The 15,199-nt window shown below is 46.0% G+C and overlaps 1 protein-coding gene across 2 annotated transcripts; it reads right to left on the bottom strand.

The window, feature by feature from the left end:
• Window positions 1–727: 727 nt before the first annotated feature.
• Window positions 728–14,698, bottom strand: loxl1 (lysyl oxidase-like 1). 2 transcript variants are annotated; one of them, XM_047042250.1, is made up of 8 exons: window positions 13,131–14,698; window positions 9,164–9,272; window positions 7,817–7,954; window positions 4,446–4,602; window positions 3,601–3,696; window positions 3,106–3,221; window positions 2,517–2,545; window positions 728–2,393 (listed from the first exon to the last, which is right to left on the bottom strand). In XM_047042250.1, the coding sequence occupies exons 1-7, from the start codon at window positions 14,245–14,247 to the stop codon at window positions 2,539–2,541; spliced, it is 1,740 nt and encodes a 579-aa protein (XP_046898206.1). In that variant the 5' UTR covers window positions 14,248–14,698; the 3' UTR covers window positions 728–2,393; window positions 2,517–2,538. The 2 variants fall into 2 exon arrangements, with proteins under 2 accessions (XP_046898206.1, XP_046898205.1); XM_047042249.1 differs by having other exon boundaries at window positions 728–2,545.
• Between the last annotated feature and the right edge of the window lie 501 nt (window positions 14,699–15,199).

A 15,199-nucleotide genomic window follows, 5' to 3' on the forward strand; every position in this document is an offset into this window, starting at 1 on the left:
TTGAAATGCATTTGATTATTGTTTAAACACTTGTATATCAAATGTATTCTGCAGTGGTCATGTATGTGCTCTGAATTGCTTAAATAGGTATCCCTGAATAAAGTGTTATCAAGAAATCCATTGACTTTACTGGTAGGATGGCTGTAATTACATGTACGGTACTGTATTTTGCCCATCCCTGCCTGTTAACTTGACACTGGGTGTAATGCTATTCAAATGTAATACAGACCCAATCAAGCAGAACTTATACAATGTTTTCTTGTATTCTGTATCAAGTTAACAAGAAATAAGAGACTGATGACCAGAAATTTTTCCATGTAGCAAATTAAATTGTGAATTCATTTACAAGGCCTTGGTAGCTGTGCACGTTGTATGAATTCTCATGATGAACACAATGTAAATGAGACAGACTTGTCCTTTGCTTGTCAATGTGAACCTGTGTACATGTGTGCATTGTATTTTTTAAAGGTCTGCTTTGCATTCCTGTCTGGATCTTGTATGAGGAATGTACATAGCCACCCATACACCATTATTTAATGCCCTGATGCATTAGACATACCATAACTGACATTTCCACAGAAGGAAATATAAATAATGTATATTTACCACACTTCAATTCTTATGGTGTTTCTAAATCAATAGAAAAATGAATGTATAGATACTGTGTGTTGTGAATGCAGTAGGTCAACTAATGAAACACATTATTTTTTAACACTATGACAGAAACTGTTTGTGTGTATGTCTTTATTGGATATTACACTTTTGACTAGTGTTCAACAAAAGAACATAATACTTTGCATACCAACATCTCAGTGATATTGCCTATGATTATCAGATCAAAAACACGTTTCCAATTATTTTATAGAATTCCATTATAATACTTTTTACTTATCTTGATAACCATACAATCTCAAGAGCAACCTGAATACTAAATTGTTGATCAGTGAATTGATAGAATATGTACAAGTAAAAAAGTTCATGTGTAAATAGTATACAAACTGATTATAATAGTCTTGACCTGTTCTGCATTTTTTAATGTTCTAAACCATTTCCTCCTTGATATATTCAACAATCCTAACTGAGTTGTCAGTGTGTGTTGCAATGAGTCTGTAGCAAGCAAACTGAGCCATGACAGGGATTTCAGAAGAAAACCGTACACTCAACTGGAACAAAAGCTCACTTATAGAGGTAGGTAACGATGACTTCAAGGCGCTCTCTAACAAACCACACCTACAACATGGCATTACAATGACAACAGTTGTAATGCCAGTTGCAACTGTTTATAACAGTAGTTTCTTTACGAGAGTATATTTTCTGCCGCAGCACACACACACACACACACACACATACACGCACACACAATTGAATAAATCAAAGAATGATTTGGATTTGCATTAAAATGACATAAACGTTCCTGGAATTTCACAATTGCAGCAACAACAGTACAGAAGACCCTTTTATGATCATATAGGTGAAGCACAAAGAGTTAAACAGTTTGCTAAGCTAAGTTCATGCATCAGTGGGTTAATTGTCATGTACATTCTTACGAAGCAAAAGATGACCTATTTGGCATCCGACCAGTGTTGGTAGTTGACAAAGAAACACAAATCCAATGTAAACACGTGGTTTACACTGTGTAAGTCTGGCTCTCTGGAAAGCACCTCTTTGAAAATAGCACTTCTGCCAGCTAAGCGCTCGGTTTGCTTGTTAGACAAATAAGAAAACGGGGGCAAGGACAAAACCTGACTTTGAGGGGATTTAGACGGGGTGAAGCAAGATAGCTCTGGCACTGGTGAGTCTAGGTGGCCATTCGATGGAGGTGACACAGAGAAACAAGACACGGATTCTATGCACTTCCACATGTCAATATGACTAGGTGTGTACAGTAGACAGTGTGCCTTGAGAATCGCACTTCGTTGGTCTGGCAGGTAAACAATGGGATATTGACCTTCATCGTGTCTTCACTGTTTCTCTCTCAGGCAGCATGGATGAATACATGTGAAGGCTTTTCCAACATTTTATTCGTTGGGTTGCAGTTGACCCTTGCCTCGTCTGGGACAACTCATTTCAGCACCGAAAAACATTTCACACCTTATTTACAGCCAAATGGAGCCTGTCCGCATGGGGAAAAATGTGGTCTGTGCACAGATACATCCACTGTTTCAACTCCAACTTTTTTTTTTACCCCCACCTCTGCTATGTGCACAATCCTCATTATGATTGGCCAGGTAGGAAGACGAGGGGTGGAGTTGGATGGCAAATTGGGTGGTTATGGTTAATGGAGAAGGAAAATGGCCAGAAAGTGTCAAGGTTGCTGGAGTGCTGGTCTTGCTCAGGGATTTCAGTGTGTGCTTGTATAAATATCCCGTGTTCTCTTCAGTGCCATTGGAGCCCTTGTTCACAGTAGGCCCGGGTAACCAGAACAACACAAACCACAACAACAACCTCATTGACAAAGGGAGAAAAAAGGAATCCATTCACGTTGTAAGTGTAACAGCATTCCTCTGGAGACCTACCCTGGCTGAGCAGCAGGTCAAATCAGGATCTGTAAGAACAGATCAGACAACAGACTGTTAGGCCACATGTTCAACCACAGGGGCTCTCTTGCACAGTTCCTCAACTTCCGCCATAATCTCACCTGGGCTTGCCGCGGAATAATAACTTTCCGAAAAGTACAAGAAACTCTTAAAGTAAAACCTTACACTTCACAATCATTTTTTGGGCCAACTTGTAGACAGAAACCTTCATTTTGTGTTTAGTACTCTTCAGGTGAGGTTGGTTTGATTCTTTAACATCAGCGTCATGTTTCATACAATAGCTCAGCCTATCCTTTGTCTATAGAGTTCATTCACAGTCATCATCAGTTAAAGAGCTCACTTCCTAATAGACCCATTGTAAGTCACCAATAGCCTTTCTGTCGCTTTTGAGAGGAACTGTGAAAAAATGTTCTCCCATTTCTCATGACTTGTGTGAAAGTGCATGAACGTGATTCATCACATTATTAGACATTTCGACTGAAAGCCCTTAGGTCTGCTAGGTAATTTAGCACAATGATAGCTTTCCTGAGAAGTGCTAATAGGCTAAAAAACCCAGAAATGTACTTACTGAGCTATCTTGCAGTTGGTTGTTGTGACAAATCGTCCTGTGTAGTGGATGTTACATCTGACCACATTGTTGGTGAAGTCGGACTCCAGGACAAGGTACTTGGGATTAACCTGAAGCTGTGAAACAAAAGTGAACAAAAGGAAGCCAAAATCCTTAATTTATAGCTTGGTTAACCTTAGACTTAGTTGGTTCACCATGGCTTAGACTACTGTTTCTCGGGTTTGAGAATGAAAATGAACTCGAGAAACTGCACAAGCAGGTGTCAGGTACAGTATTTGAATTATACATCAAAGTCAATGGAAGATTTATGTCAGACTTCAATATACAGCTGTTCTTCCTGAGGATTCAGCTCTTGGCACGCAACTGTACACCAGCAGAGCAATGGAGGTCGGTACACAAAAGAGTTAGTCTCAACATTATGCTACAGTAGGATTAGGACTTTTTTCATGTTTGGAAATATATGAGGTATGAAAGTAAACTTTTCCAAGCTCTTACCTTTAATATGTAGTTCCCTGGCTGAATGTCTGTGATATCGATCCACTGGCAGTCAATATCAGCATTATATGTATCGTAGCAGCCTGGACTCAGACCCTGAGGGAACACAAGAGATGAGTGCTCATGTACTGTGTGATCACATACACACACACACACACACACGTACACACACACACATGCACATACACAGCAACAGTACACCATGCCTGCCTCTGACTCACACCACACTAACAGGCAGCCTTGGATATGTGGAGGACCACATAAACAACAGGGACCTTGTGGTTTGGAACACCAGCGCTAGAAAGTGAAACACGTGTAGGAGTGCCCTGCGGACGACACCGTACCCCATGTCTGAGGCTGTCCAGGTCCAAACCTGTACGCCTCGGAGATCAGTGACCACGGAGCCCCTCGTGGCTCTAACCCGGGGGCGTCAAGTTAAGTATCTTTTATGGCAACTTATATTTTATTTTATTGTACATTTAATTTAATTCTAATTCCACTTAGCACTGCTAGTTTATGTACCCTTAGTGTAGATGTAGTGTCCACATATTTTAATTTTAGGTTCATATATGTTTATTGTATGCACCTTCCTGCCAAAGTAAATTCCTTGGCCGGGTTTCCCAGATTCGTTAAGAATCTCTTAACGCTAAGAACTTCTTAAGAATGTTCGAAAAGCGCTCTAGAACGCTCTTAGAACGCTCTTAAGAAGTTATTAGCGTTAAGAGCTTCTTAACGAATCTGGGAAACCCGGCCCTTGTCTGTGCAAACTTTCATGGCGAATAAATCCCTTTCTGATTCTGATTCTGATTCACTGAGGGGGCTCTGTGCGGACACAGCTGAGGTACCTGCGTGTGAGATGTGCAGGCGTAACGCTTCAGGTGACCGAAGTCACAGGTGGTGTCCTCCAGGCAGAAACTGGCCTTGTGCCCCTCAGCCACCTTGCGGCCCGTGCTGACCTCCAGCAGGTCGTAGTGGCTGAACTCATCCATGCTGTGGTAGTGTCTGAGGGTACAGGGCAGGGGGAAAGAGGTTATTAGAGACAGTGAGCTTGTCACTAACAGGGAAAAGCACAGCACAAATTGCATTCGCTAATTTGCCCCTGGGGGGGGAGGGGGAACGCGTATAGTTCTGTGGAAGAGCAGGGGAGTACAGATCGAGTTTGTAGGTTCAAATCCCCCATATGTGTCTTCGTATGCTTTCGAATTGAAGTGTCTACTAAATTATTTTATTATTTAGCCTATTATTTTGCAGTCATGTTGTCTCTGAAAAAGATGTGCTTGTTTGCCTGCTCAATCTGTTGTCCTCATCTGTCAACACTCCCACCCTCACCCATAAATTATTAAGCTTGGCTGAGCACATTATAAGGTACCGAAAGGAGAGTAGATTCTAATTGATACCGTGGCAACAACAATGCAGAACATTAGCATGCTAAGGATGAACGAGGACCTCTTAATAACATCGTATCATTCTGCTAAATCATTACTGTGTGATCAGTGAAAGAGGACTGGGTGGGTGGGGGGCACTTTGTGTGTGATTGCACAACAGAAATTGTGAGTGTGTGAGTGTGTGTGAGTGTGTGTGTGTGTGAGTGTGTGTGTGTGAGATAGAGAAGGTGTGTGTTTACACAGCTTTAACAGCTTTAAAAAGCCTGGATACCCACAGGCACCAATCATCTCCTCTGAATTTGAAATATGTTTCTCTTAGTGCGTGTCAGTGGCCAGGTCCATGTGAGATAATTTACTGTAATAACTGCCATCTCAGCCTGGCCTTATGCCAAGTGTCAGATGGGCGTACAGGGGCTGTCTCCGAGCGCTGGAACTTCTGTGCATGTCCTTTAGAATGCTAACAAGACAACTCAAATCAGTGATGACTTATTTCAAGATACGATTTGAATAGGAGATGCATTGAGATCATTTGTGCATAGAAACATGCCATGCTCTACTTCCTGCCAATTCAAATAAATGACATCCTGGCGCATTTTAAGCATATTGTGTTAAGATCCCAAGATACACTAACGGCTTCTTAGTTTAGCCAAGGGAAATTTCCCAGTCCATACGTCATCTGAACTGTGAACACAGCAGCATTGTGGGTGATAAACTGAAGTGCATTGTCAACCTATTAGTCTCACACACAGTTTAATGCACCTTAATCCTAATTATGGAAATGAATCATTTTCAATGAAAGTCACCCTCACAATCCATTCCCCTAAGTACTTTCTCAATATTTGTTTTTGGTGAATATACCGCACCACAGGTGAGGTAAGTGCTGGAACACGTTTAGTCAGACATACTCAGACTGTATAAATAATGCTGGGGGCTCGTTACCTCATGGTCCACGTCTCAACACACAAACTTTAACTGGACTTGTCATAAAAGATTGAAGGGAGAGTTGGAGGGAATGGCAGTGAGTTCTTTCCACTCACGGAGCAAGTGACAATGCAAGGACTCATTGTTTCCATGGTGGATGAAGCCAAAAACGAGTTCCTCTCAGGTGAGGAATGGGTGTGTTTCCTTGGGCTAAAAGCAATGCATGCGATTCTTCCCCGGGAATCGGATCTGACTACAGAGGGAATGTATAAACACACAAATGAAAAGGGCGCACTGAAGGACGACATTCTTACAAAGAACGAATGCTCCCTTGCATGTAAAGTACTGTCTTTGAATGTGTATGGGCGTGTGTTTATCTGTGTGTACTTTACGCGTTCACATGAATGTGTGTGTGTGTGTGTGTAAGAAAGAGAGAGAGAGAGAGAGAGAGAGAGAGAGAGAGAGAGAGAATAATTGATTGAGCAGAGTGTTGTCATACTGTCTAGGATTTTGAAACAGGACCATTATTTGTGTTCCCACAGCTACAGTTTATTTAGATGGAAGCCTTGAGATGATTATCTTTCTGTGCGAGGAGGGAGACAGGGAGACCCTGGGCTCTGAGAGCTTGTCTGAGGGGGCCCTTGGCTCAGCCTGGAATTCTGGACCCCCCCCTCCCTCCCTCCCCCATGTCAGCGCCAGGGAATGTAGAGTTGGAGAGAAGGACACAAAAAGAGGCTGAAATGGGAATCGCCTGTGATGTTCGTTTACAAAGCATTCCAATCCGTCTCCATCACCCATTCCTCATTTTCCAATCTTGTCAAATAAACTTCCAGGGATTCTGATGTCACAACCAAGAGGACCAGGCAGAAAGAGAGATATTTCGCAAATATCTGAGATTTGCACTCCTGCATCCAGACAGTGCAGTCTGGATGCAGAGACGTGCCACCTGGGCAAACAGTAGCCATGCCCTTCAACCTGAGAGGCCACAGGCCCCAGTTGTATGAAATCCCTGCATTGACATAACCTGCATATCAGACCATGTCAAAATGTATCAAGATACTTAACTTGATCGAGGTCTCCATGCAGACTTTAAGATTTAAACAGAGGTTGTTTGTCTGCAAAATTACGAATGGTGGTCTTTTCTCCCAAAACTGAATGAGAACTAGTGCTGTATTCATCTTGAGTTTAACAAAGGGATTTAGTGAGAACACTCTCACTTCACAGTTTGTTCAATTTAGACTCTAAATGTAGGACAGCGAAGTGTATTGTTAGAATCTGGGCCAGAGTTTTTCCTTTCTCCAAAGACCGCTCTTTGTAACTCTGTTCTGTTCCACTAACCCATATCTAGGCCATCATCCTAGGTACAGCTATCTGTGGGCAGGGGACAGACGGGAACATGGATGGATTAGTCATTCTGCTCACACTGTCCCGTTGTATAGCAGCATTGCCTAAACAACCCCCCGCCCCCCCAACATACACACACACACACCACCTCCGCCTTGGGAACCAGCATATAAATGTACACTGATGTCATCCTTCCATTTGGCCAATCTGCTAATGGCCAGTGAACATTCCACAGTGCTGAGGACAATGCAGCACGCCCTGACCAGCGAGAGAGACAGACACGCTTAGACCGGGGGGGTGAGAAAGAGGACAAGCTCCCAGAGGCAGGATTGAGGGAACACTAACGAAAACATCATGTCATTATGAGATCACCCGAGAGAGCAGGCATGCTTTACATTAGGTGACATAAGCTGACAAAAGGCTAAGAATTTAACCATACGTGAAAATGGAACTTACCCCCATTTGATTGAATGTGACCCCCCAACTGAGTGGGCTTAGTTAGAATGGATGGGGGCCGAGCAGGGTGTACTCACTGATGACAGCTGTGCCGAGCAGGGTATACTCACTGATGACAGCTGTGCCATTCCCAGGTATGTTTGGGTCTGTTGGGCATGAAGTCTGCCGAGCCCTGGTTCTTCACCCTCTGTGGGAAGCGCAGCAGGACTCTGACGTCATAGTCTGTGGTCTCCGAGGTATAAGCAGAGCTGTAGACACACACACACACACACACACACGGACAACACATATGCGCACACAGATGTGCACACAGATGTACGCACACACAAACACACCCATTGCACATAGACATGCACAAACACACCAATTCCCACACACACACCCACACACATAGAGATAAGGGAAAGGAGTACAGAGGGTATTAAAACATGCCTCATGTCTGCTGTCCACTGATTATTTCCCCGACACCTCAGGCTCACAATTTGCTTTGCAGTGTGAAACATTTGGGCCTTGTAAATCTCGAAGAAAGAAATACACTAAATAAATTATTCATGCTCACATTACATATATTATTCACTCACACTCCTGCACAAACACATTTCAGAAATATTTGAAAGAAGAATAAAAAGGTAAAGGAGAAGCAGATTTGACCACAAAGATTCAAATAATTTGGGAGAATGAAGAAAAGAACTTGCACTCTAAAGCATCACTAAAACCCCTTAGCCATTCATCTTGTGCCTGTCGTTGACATTGGAGTGTACTGCAAATTACGAGAGGCCATCTGTCCCTGATAGCTGTGAACACCGACAGGATATGAGAGGCCTGTGAGAAATGACTGTGCCTTGATAGGAGGAGGGCAAACAGGCCAGCCAGTGGGGGGGGGGGAAAGCACAGCACCATCATTTTACTGTTGTGTCTACAGCCTGTCTCATCTCTGTAGCTGTCAGACCCTTGGGATGGAGACGGAGGGGTGGGGGGGTGTCGAGGGTTGGGGGGGGGGGAGGGTACGCTACAGCTACACACACGGCCACCTGCAGAAGCGAGCAAAGCCATCACGCATAGATGAGTCCCAATAACAGCCTTTTCCTTCAAGGTGACCGCACATCAGGGTAATTTATGTCTCTCTGTGACTCTGGTACTAAACTTTAAGTATTGCAGCAGAGAAAGGGTGTATTCCAGGTGGCTGAAGCAGATTTGTGAGAGGTTATCAGACGAGGTTGCAGGCTAATCTCCTACTGGTCTGGGGAATCTGTAAGTCCCTTTTCGAAGTAAACGAGAAAGTCTTCCGCATGACTGAGTGCGCCTGTACTTTCGAAAGCTTCAGTGATTATCATCCAGATTTGACGAGGAGCAGGAACAGTGCATCCAGTCTTGTGTTTTATACAATATCCTCATCCCCTGGCCCAAACGGACACTGTATTAAACAGCACTTCTGTTCAGTTCCCAAGCGCTCTTACCTTGCCAAGCATTTCTCTTCAGCAGCACAGCGGAGGGAGTACATATGAGCTCTCTGGATGTATGTGGAGGCCTGGACGTAGTTGGGATCTGGAACCAGGTCAGGCAAGCCTGAAACAAGACACATTGACTGTTACTTCACTTAAGCTTTATTTTTTTTTTTTTTTTTTTATAGAAGCGGTGAGATCATTCCTCAAATAAAATCGTGCAGTCCTTGGCCTATTTGCCATTTCTGTTTCATGGCCATGTGTTTATGAGGAGCTGTGATAGAGACATGGTGCTTTGGGTTACAGTGAACCAGCTATGGTCAAAGTGGAGGACTGCACTAGTCTAATAGTAATGGGGATTATTTGTCTCGGGGTCAGGGCTGACTAATTACAGCACATTCCAGGTTATCATCTCAGCCCACCTGGGGCCGCTAATCTCAGAAGGGAGATTTACACTCCACGGCATTATGGCACGTAGCAGAGATTTTGATTACTTCAGGCAAAATGTGAAAAACATAATCATGCACAAACAAGCGTTACACTGGTACAGATTCTGGCTGCTCCCAAACATGTTTCGTACACGGGGAGGCAATCATACAAAACCTGATGTGATCTTTTATGACACTAATCTGAACATGGGCACATCATTTCATGTTAACCTTTCTCATACATAATACAATCTGACTTCTGAATCTGCAGGGGGCGATGCTTAAAATAGACCACAATTGAATTAGTTGCAAGACATAGTTCACTAAAACATTCAAATGACAAACTGTACTCTTTTGGTTTATCAAAGAGGTAGCCAGAGAGAGAGAGAGAGAGAGAGAGAGAGAGAGAGAGAGAGAGAGAGGAGAGAGAGAGAGAGAGAGAGAGAGAGAGAGAGAGAGAGAGAGAGGAAGAGACAGAGAGACAGAGAGAGAGAGAGAGAGAGAGAGAGAGAGAGAGAGAGGACAGAGAGAGAGACAGAGAGACAGAGAGAGAGAGAGAGAGAGAGAGAGAGAGAGAGAGAGAGAGAGAGAGAGAGAGAGAGAGAGAGAGAGAGAGAGAGAGCACATGCCAAGGTAAAACAACAATGATCTCACACCCCTGCTGATTCTAAACTGGGCCAGAGACCAGCTCTGTCAGAAAAACAGAAGAATAAATAAAAAAGCAGGCCTGAGATGTCAGATCTAATGTCTGTCCCATTTTCTGTAAAGGGCATATCAAAAATGATTACAAGGATAGCTTGTCAACTGTTCCCCACTTTCACCTTCACTGCAAAGGCCAAAATATGCTCTTTAATGTAAACCATTTTGGAGATTAACCAAACAAGTCAAACCAAACAGTTTTTTGGATCTATTCTTCGGTACTTATGAATCACTCATATTTGTGGGTGTACATGGACTAAACTGCACAATGGCTAGTCATATACTTTGCTATCTGCTCATTTATTCAGTACATATAACTGTACATTTTGGAGGCATTTGATCAAATGTATTTGTGAGCGGGCCAACGGAAGTTTCCCATCTTTGCAGCCTGTTTAGCGCTCAGGTGAGCTTTTCCATGTTTAGCTAAGGCAGACGTATGGGGCACAGGAAGCGTCCAGGGGCAGCCCGTGTAAACAGTGTAAGGGCCATGCGAAGAGCCCAGCTTTTCCACCGGTGGTCTCAACCCCCTCTTTTCTCCTCTCCGTGTGAAAGCTTTGTTCCCTCCCCTGCCCTGCCCTGCCCTGCACCCACCCCCACCTAATCTTCAGAAACTGAAAAATCAAGTCTTTCATGAGGAGAAAGAGTGTCCCGACCAAAGCTGATCAGCCTCAACGGTGTTTAACAAAGCTTTAAATACACTACTCGAAGTGGGTCACCAAGAAAAAAGGCTGCTCTTTCATACTATCTTACGTGGAATACATTTCCAAGGCATGCATTCACATCCATTTGAACTGGCCAACACATTTGTTGTTCAAATCCCTCTTTCGTTTCTTCTGGGCCATGAATGTGTGTGAGCCATAGAGAGCTGTGGAGCACTGTAGCAGCATGAAATACAGCACAAATGTTGAGGTGAGCCTAAAATGGAAGAAACAAGGGCTTCGTTCCAAAGAACCACCCCATTGCAACAGAACACTGAATGAGAGAAATATTTTCTGCCTCTTGGCTAGCGCAATGCTCCTTTTCTTTGTACCATTAATGATTCAGGACAGTACCATACATGTAGCTCTTTCCATGGGTTTGTTTCAGAAGTCGGCCCTCCTCTTCATCACACATGTACAGATACTGCCCTCCTCTTCATCACACATGTACAGATACTGTCATACACTTCCGTTTAAATCCCTCGGATCGCCTCGTGCCTAAAAGGACGTCTACCTCGATGTTCCTGTGATTCAATCACGTCTCCTTGGCTGAACTTCTATCAGACTGAGTAAATGGGGCATCCAGAATGTGACGGCATCTGCACACATGTTGTCTTTGTTCTCAGTATCTGTTCCACAGATACTGAGAACCTGATGAGGGAGAGTGATGGAGCACGCAGCTGATAAAGGATGCCCAGCCAGGCAGATGAGCTGAAAGACGTGTGAAGTGTAAATCTGCCATACTTGGTACAAGAGAAACCGTTACAACATGCCCCCCCCAACCCCAACCCCCCCCCCCCCCCCCCAAACCCTGTGGCCAGTAGCAGCTGGAGTATTCAACGTGTCGCTGATTGGATTGCGTCACTCCGTGCAGTACTCCTAATGTTAAACCCCCCCCCCCTCCCCCCAGGTACCACATTTACAGTACTAACTGGTTCCAGTTCGGTCCCTTCCTATGTGCGCTGCAGCCCTGGGACTGGCTCTCATAACAGAGCCGATGCATTGCTCATGGAAGGAGTTGTGGAGTGTGTTTTGAATTACCAAATGGGCCTGGGATTTTGGCAGGGCCAGTGCGCTTGAGAGAGCTCATTGATGTCGTTGTCACCCCCCCCCCCCCCCCTCCCTCCACCTAGCTCTTTCACTAAATATTTTTTTGGATTTTCTGAAGCTATGGATCCCATGTGTTACAAGGACTTTCCACCCCCGGCTCCATTCCTCTGAGAGTGGTCCTCTGGGAGTCTCCAGCTTTTGTCCACCCCTGCCAGCAGCCGCCACGCCCCAGCCCGGCAACCACAGCCCTCGGCCCCCAGGCCCCTCTCACCAGCTCCCACCATTCCCCATGCTAAAGCCCCCACACTGGGTTCCACATTACCAGGCTCTGCACCCGGGCCTACCCAAGAACAACTCAGGCAGCCTACTGCTTCTCCCTCAGCCCAGTGAATTCTCTGTGCTTGCTCATTGGTCGAACTTTAGCAGCACCTGTTTTTGAATAACATGGCCAGTGGAACAAAGATGAACTTTTGACAGAAATTGCTTTTATTTGCAAATTGGAAGTTAAGAGACTGAGTCATGGCGTAGCTGTACTATTCTGACCATTTGAAAGGATTTCCATGTATCACAGGGTCTGAGAGAGTTCAAATAAAAAAACATCAAAAACAGCATTCCCTCAAGCCACAGAGTCAGGTGGTGAAATCTAGGTTTCCATGGGTTCAACACTCCTCAGCTTAAAATTGTTAAAAACTGCCAGGAAACACACAGGAATGGAAATGTTTTGGATATTTCTTTTTGTGTGTCTTTTTCCTTCAACGGAAGTCAAACTCCGATAAGACCCCCGCAAGTGCATCACACATCCCTGTTAGGATGTTCTTTTCTTTTGGTTTCTGTAAGAACTGTCAGTAAGATATACGCAAGCCACATGTTTAGTGGAAAGGAATCTTTCTCGGTTCTAAAAGCCCACAGAGTGAAAAACTACACAGGCATAAAACCTTTACTGTATCTTTCATAACACATCAACGTTAACTGTTTTTAAAACCTTTGGTGGAACCTAAACTATCCCAAACACAAAACACACTTTAGTGGAACTCGTAAACCTCACCCTACAACCTTTGGCATTTCAGTGTCGGTGGTAGCATTTGGGATAAACGGACTGTACTTTACCTCTCTGCTCTGGTCGGTACACGCTCCCAACGTTGATGCTGGGGTTTTCCACGGCCGTGTTGGGAGGCAGTGGGTTTCTGCCTGAAGGTGCCGGCTGGAGGAAGGGAGGCTGGGGTCTCCCATATGGAGGAAACTGCTCATACTGGGGGCTTCTCACTGGGGGCTGCTCTCCTGTTCCGGTCCTTTCCACAGCTGGAGCGACGGGCACACCCTGGGGCTCTACATTGGCATCTGGAGCCCCGGCGCCGGCCGCGCCAGGGACGGATTCTCCGTTGTAAAGTGATTGTGTGTATCTGCGATCCAGGCCGTCTGAGAAGGGAGGTTGTGCTGCCCGGGCAGGCACAGCAGGCACCGCTGGCACAGCAGGGTTGGGCAAGAAGCCATACGGTTGGTAGTAGCGGTAACCATCGTCAGTGTAATCAGAGGAGCGTGGCGCCACAGGGATCATCCCACCTCCATACCCTACCCCGGCGTACCCTCCACCGTAAGCCCCACCACCGTAGCCCACTCCAGGGGCGCTCTGGAAGGGCGGCTCGTAGTTCCGCACCAGCCCCTCCACCATACTGGGGTCGTAGGGCAGCGCTGGGTAGGACGGCTGCTGTGGGAAGGGGAATTGGGGGTAAGAGGGAACGTTGTACGAGGATGAAGAGAAGCTAGACGAGGAGGATCCGGAGGAGGGCCTGTGACGGGAGCCGGAGGACGGCTGGTAACGAGTGGCGGTGCTCCCCACGCCCACGGAGCCCTGTCTCCAGTTGTCGGGCACCTGCCCAAAGCCAAAGGGGTGGATCGTCTGCCCTCGGACGGTCTCCGAGCTCCCTCTGGAGGGGGCCTGGCGCCGGACGTTGCCCCCCTGGGGTCTGCGAGGAGAGCGGGGGCGGGCGTCCGCCACCATGATCCTGTGACCCCGGTCCTGCTCTTGGGCTCTGGCGGGGACGTACTCGGCCCCGCTGTTGAGCAGGCTGAACACCCGGCCGTTGTCCTCCCATTGGATCCTCTGCCTCCAGGGATTGGCTGCACTGTCCTGTGCCCGTGGCTGGCTCTGGGCCTGGGTCGCTACCTGAGCCCAGCCTGACCCCAGCATCAAACCCAGGGAACACACTACGACAAGAGGCAGCATCCTCACGCTCAAATTTTCCCCACAAACTCACCCTACAGCCAAAGGAACCCGCAGCTCAATCTCTTAACACCTGTGGTAAAGTAAAGGAAGCAGGAGTCCTGTGCTGTGGTGGGGCAGAGGCTGTGAAAGCAGAGACAGGAGCGAGGTAAAAGAAGAAGCCAGTGGTTCTGTCCATTCGCAGGTCTTCAACGTTAGGCTGGCGTGAGGCTGGGTCTGTGCTCCAGGAGTCTGATGTTTGTCATATCCGGGAGGCAGGGGGGGGGGGGGGGATTGGGGTCAGAATGGACTTCAGAGGCCCCGCCGGAGGTGCCAGGAGAGTCTGTGAGGAAGCGGAGAGAAAGCCCGGTTGTCCTTGCTGTCTGACTGGCCTGTCAGGACTGGACTGCTCATTGCTTCCAGCCTTCTGGAGAGAAGTGGCTCTGTTAAGCTCGACTGCGGGCTTCTATTTGCTTTTCTGATTGCTTACAATGGGCTGTGAAAAAAAAAAAAAAAGCTCTGCTCAAACTTTTTCTTTTCTTTTTTTTTTTTTCAAAGGAGAGGTCCCACATGGCCCTAGTGCTAGACTGGTTTCCTGATGTGTTTGTGCAGCCAGTGCTCACTAAGGCTTCCACAGTCAACACCCCCATCTGCAAAGGTTTTATAATACAACTCACTTCCTATTTCTTTCAAACTCTTGTGTATCGTCCTGGACGTCCAGAGGTGCAGGAGGGTATGGCCCTTCCTCACCCAGACAGGGATCTGGCTCAAATGATGGTTTTGTTTCTGCTTTCAAACACCTTTAACTGGGCCATAATTGTGTGCAGATGGGAAATAACTGGGAAGTAACTGCAAAAAGCAAACGGTAACAGGGGTGTACCTGCAGGGAACTACCAGATGAATAGAGATGTCACAGCATGCAACAAGTCATATTCAATTGAAAGGGATAAGCAAAGGAAGGAAAAAGAGCACTTTT

The sequence above is a fragment of the Hypomesus transpacificus genome, chromosome 19, assembly GCF_021917145.1.
Source record: "Hypomesus transpacificus isolate Combined female chromosome 19, fHypTra1, whole genome shotgun sequence".
NCBI lineage: Eukaryota > Metazoa > Chordata > Actinopteri > Osmeriformes > Osmeridae > Hypomesus > Hypomesus transpacificus.

Coding starts and splice junctions, on each gene's coding strand:
- loxl1 (XM_047042250.1), bottom strand. CDS start 14,247: ATGCTGCCTCTTGTCGTAGTGTGTTCCCTGGGTTTGATGCTGGGGTCA. Junction 3,697..4,445: donor CCTGCACATCTCACACGCAG/GTACCTCAGCTG, acceptor GTGTTCCCTCAG/GGTCTGAGTCCAGGCTGCTA. Junction 3,222..3,600: donor CAGGGAACTACATATTAAAG/GTAAGAGCTTGG, acceptor TTTGTTTCACAG/CTTCAGGTTAATCCCAAGTA.